At 28.1% G+C, this 2032-nt stretch overlaps 1 protein-coding gene across 1 annotated transcript; it reads right to left on the bottom strand.

Annotated features, from left to right (window-relative positions):
• Window positions 1–223: 223 nt before the first annotated feature.
• On the bottom strand, window positions 224–872 carry LOC149265376 (transcription elongation factor 1 homolog). Its single transcript, XM_089403699.1, has 4 exons — window positions 757–872; window positions 596–666; window positions 431–452; window positions 224–278 (listed from the first exon to the last, which is right to left on the bottom strand). Exons 1-4 carry the CDS (start codon window positions 870–872, stop codon window positions 224–226), a joined length of 264 nt encoding a protein of 87 aa, XP_089259825.1.
• Window positions 873–2032: the final 1160 nt, after the last annotated feature.

The following is a 2032-nucleotide window of genomic DNA, read 5'->3' as shown; positions in this document are numbered from 1 at the left end:
ATCGTAAGTCGTTGTTCCTTAACCTATCTGTTTTGTGTTAAGGAACTCAATCATGGAGGTTTAAATGGCATGCAAGTGTTTTCTTCTAGGTGAGGGAGTCCATCTGTTTGATGATTCTAATTACATAAGAAACCATAATTATCCATTCCAATTCCAATTAGATGGATTCAAATAAGTAAATAATATACAAATATTAACACATGATCTCGATGTCACGTTTCTATCACTCCGAATTTGATTGTTTTGCCTTTTGACATTCATCCAACCAGTCAGTAAATCTGCAAACGAGATGAAGTACAATCGTTATAATGTAAACGAGATGAAATGCAATCGATAAAACATAAATAATTATAGCATATGAAAATGTAAAATATAATGTTTCATTCGATACAGTTTACAGTTTGTTTTCAAGGGATCGCTGGAGACTTACACGTCAATGGGCTCGCTCAAATCTGAATACATTTGATAGAAAGGAAAAAAGCATTATTGGTTAGCCCATATCCATGTAAAACTTATAATTCGAGATAAACGTATCTCGAATGAAAGAAGTGACTTGATACGCACTAAGAAGTTAATAACATGGAAACTCACTCACTGTTGATTGTCATGGAGTAGGCGGCTGCGCACATCCTACACTTGAGTTCTCCGATCATTTGCTTTCGATCCCTATTGCATGAGCCAATTATATATGTATGCGCGTTAATATATATAAATCATAAAATTGTGAAGAACTGAAAAACACGAAGGATAGCTAACATGGCACATTCCACTCCCGCTGGATGGCTACAAAATGGACAGTTGAAAACAGTTTCTAATTTTGGTTGCCTTTTGCGCGGCTTATTTGAAGCAGCCGACTTCTTTCTTTTTCCCATAATAACAGTCGCAAATACTCAATGATTTGACGAACGAAACCCAAATCGAAACTGTAATCATAAAATTCGACGTTATGATATTCAAGCTTTCCAACCGTAACTAATATCCATATAAATACATTATTATCACATAGGAAGTTATTTTTCATTGTTAAAATCTAGTCGGCTCAAAAGGTTAGAATTTGGTGAGCAGAGGTTAAAATTCGGAAAGTTTTTTATTTTTTTGTATTTGTGAAAGTAGTTAATTTTAAGTAATTTCTAGTTGTTTGCATTTAGGTTTAAATTTTGTGGAGTTTACTTGGTTCATTATAAGAGTAATTAGGTTGAGTATGTAATCTCCACATTTGTATTTTTCAATATTTTAGCCTTTGTCATGTTTATAAGTTATCTATTTACTTTGATAATATTAAAAGGGTTGATTAGAACATAGATTTTTAAAGAAACTTTTTCATTTAAAGTCAATTGACTTATATCTAGTAGCAAATGTAATAATATTTTTAAATTTATATCAATATTATGTTTTATTTAATAAATTTATTTAAAAAAATTACAATTATTTTTTCAAGAGAACTAAAATAAATAGGATCCTTTTGTAATTAAAGTGAATTTAAATAGTTTTGTAATTATATTTTTTATAATAATTTTATAAAATTATCCAATCTTGCTTCTCCTTTTGTTCCATTTTCCTCCTTGATTTCTCTTTTCTGTTTTAATATTTCTCTTTAATAATTCAAATTTCCATCTTCTTCTTTTTAACATCCATCTATTTACTAAATAAATTTATAATATTAAAATAATTTTATAATTTTAAGATCTTTTTATAGCCCTAAAATTACTTTTAAACATGTATTTATTATCTATTCAATACCCTAAAATAATATATTTTTTCATCAATGTTATCTATCTTTATTATTTTACATTTTCTTTTAATTTACTTTATACAATTTACTTCATACCCCTCTTTAATGTGTCAATTTAAATAGTTTCCTTTCTTTATTTATTCACTTTATCATCTTTATTCAATTTTACTCAAATAAACTGGGGGATAATTTCAATAGATCTAGCTTACCTAATTTATAACTTTTATAAAACAAAAATAATAAATCAGTGCTGCACTATCGTGAAGTATCCTTCATGATATCCTTCATGGGATATCATGA

Source organism: Pinus tabuliformis, chromosome 6 (assembly GCF_031772625.1).
Source record: "Pinus tabuliformis cultivar Carrire ecotype Pingquan chromosome 6, CPIR1, whole genome shotgun sequence".
NCBI classification, from domain to species: domain Eukaryota; kingdom Viridiplantae; phylum Streptophyta; class Pinopsida; order Pinales; family Pinaceae; genus Pinus; species Pinus tabuliformis.
This window is presented reverse-complemented; position numbering and strand designations above follow the sequence as displayed.

Excerpts from the sequence above, each read along its gene's own strand:
- LOC149265376 (XM_089403699.1), bottom strand. The coding sequence starts at position 872 with ATGGGAAAAAGAAAGAAGTCGGCTGCTTCAAATAAGCCGCGCAAAAGG. Across the intron at positions 667-756 it reads GCGGGAGTGGAATGTGCCAT|GGATCGAAAGCAAATGATCG; the intron begins GTTAGCTATCCT and ends CTCATGCAATAG. Across the intron at positions 453-595 it reads CTACTCCATGACAATCAACA|ATTTGAGCGAGCCCATTGAC; the intron begins GTGAGTGAGTTT and ends AAATGTATTCAG.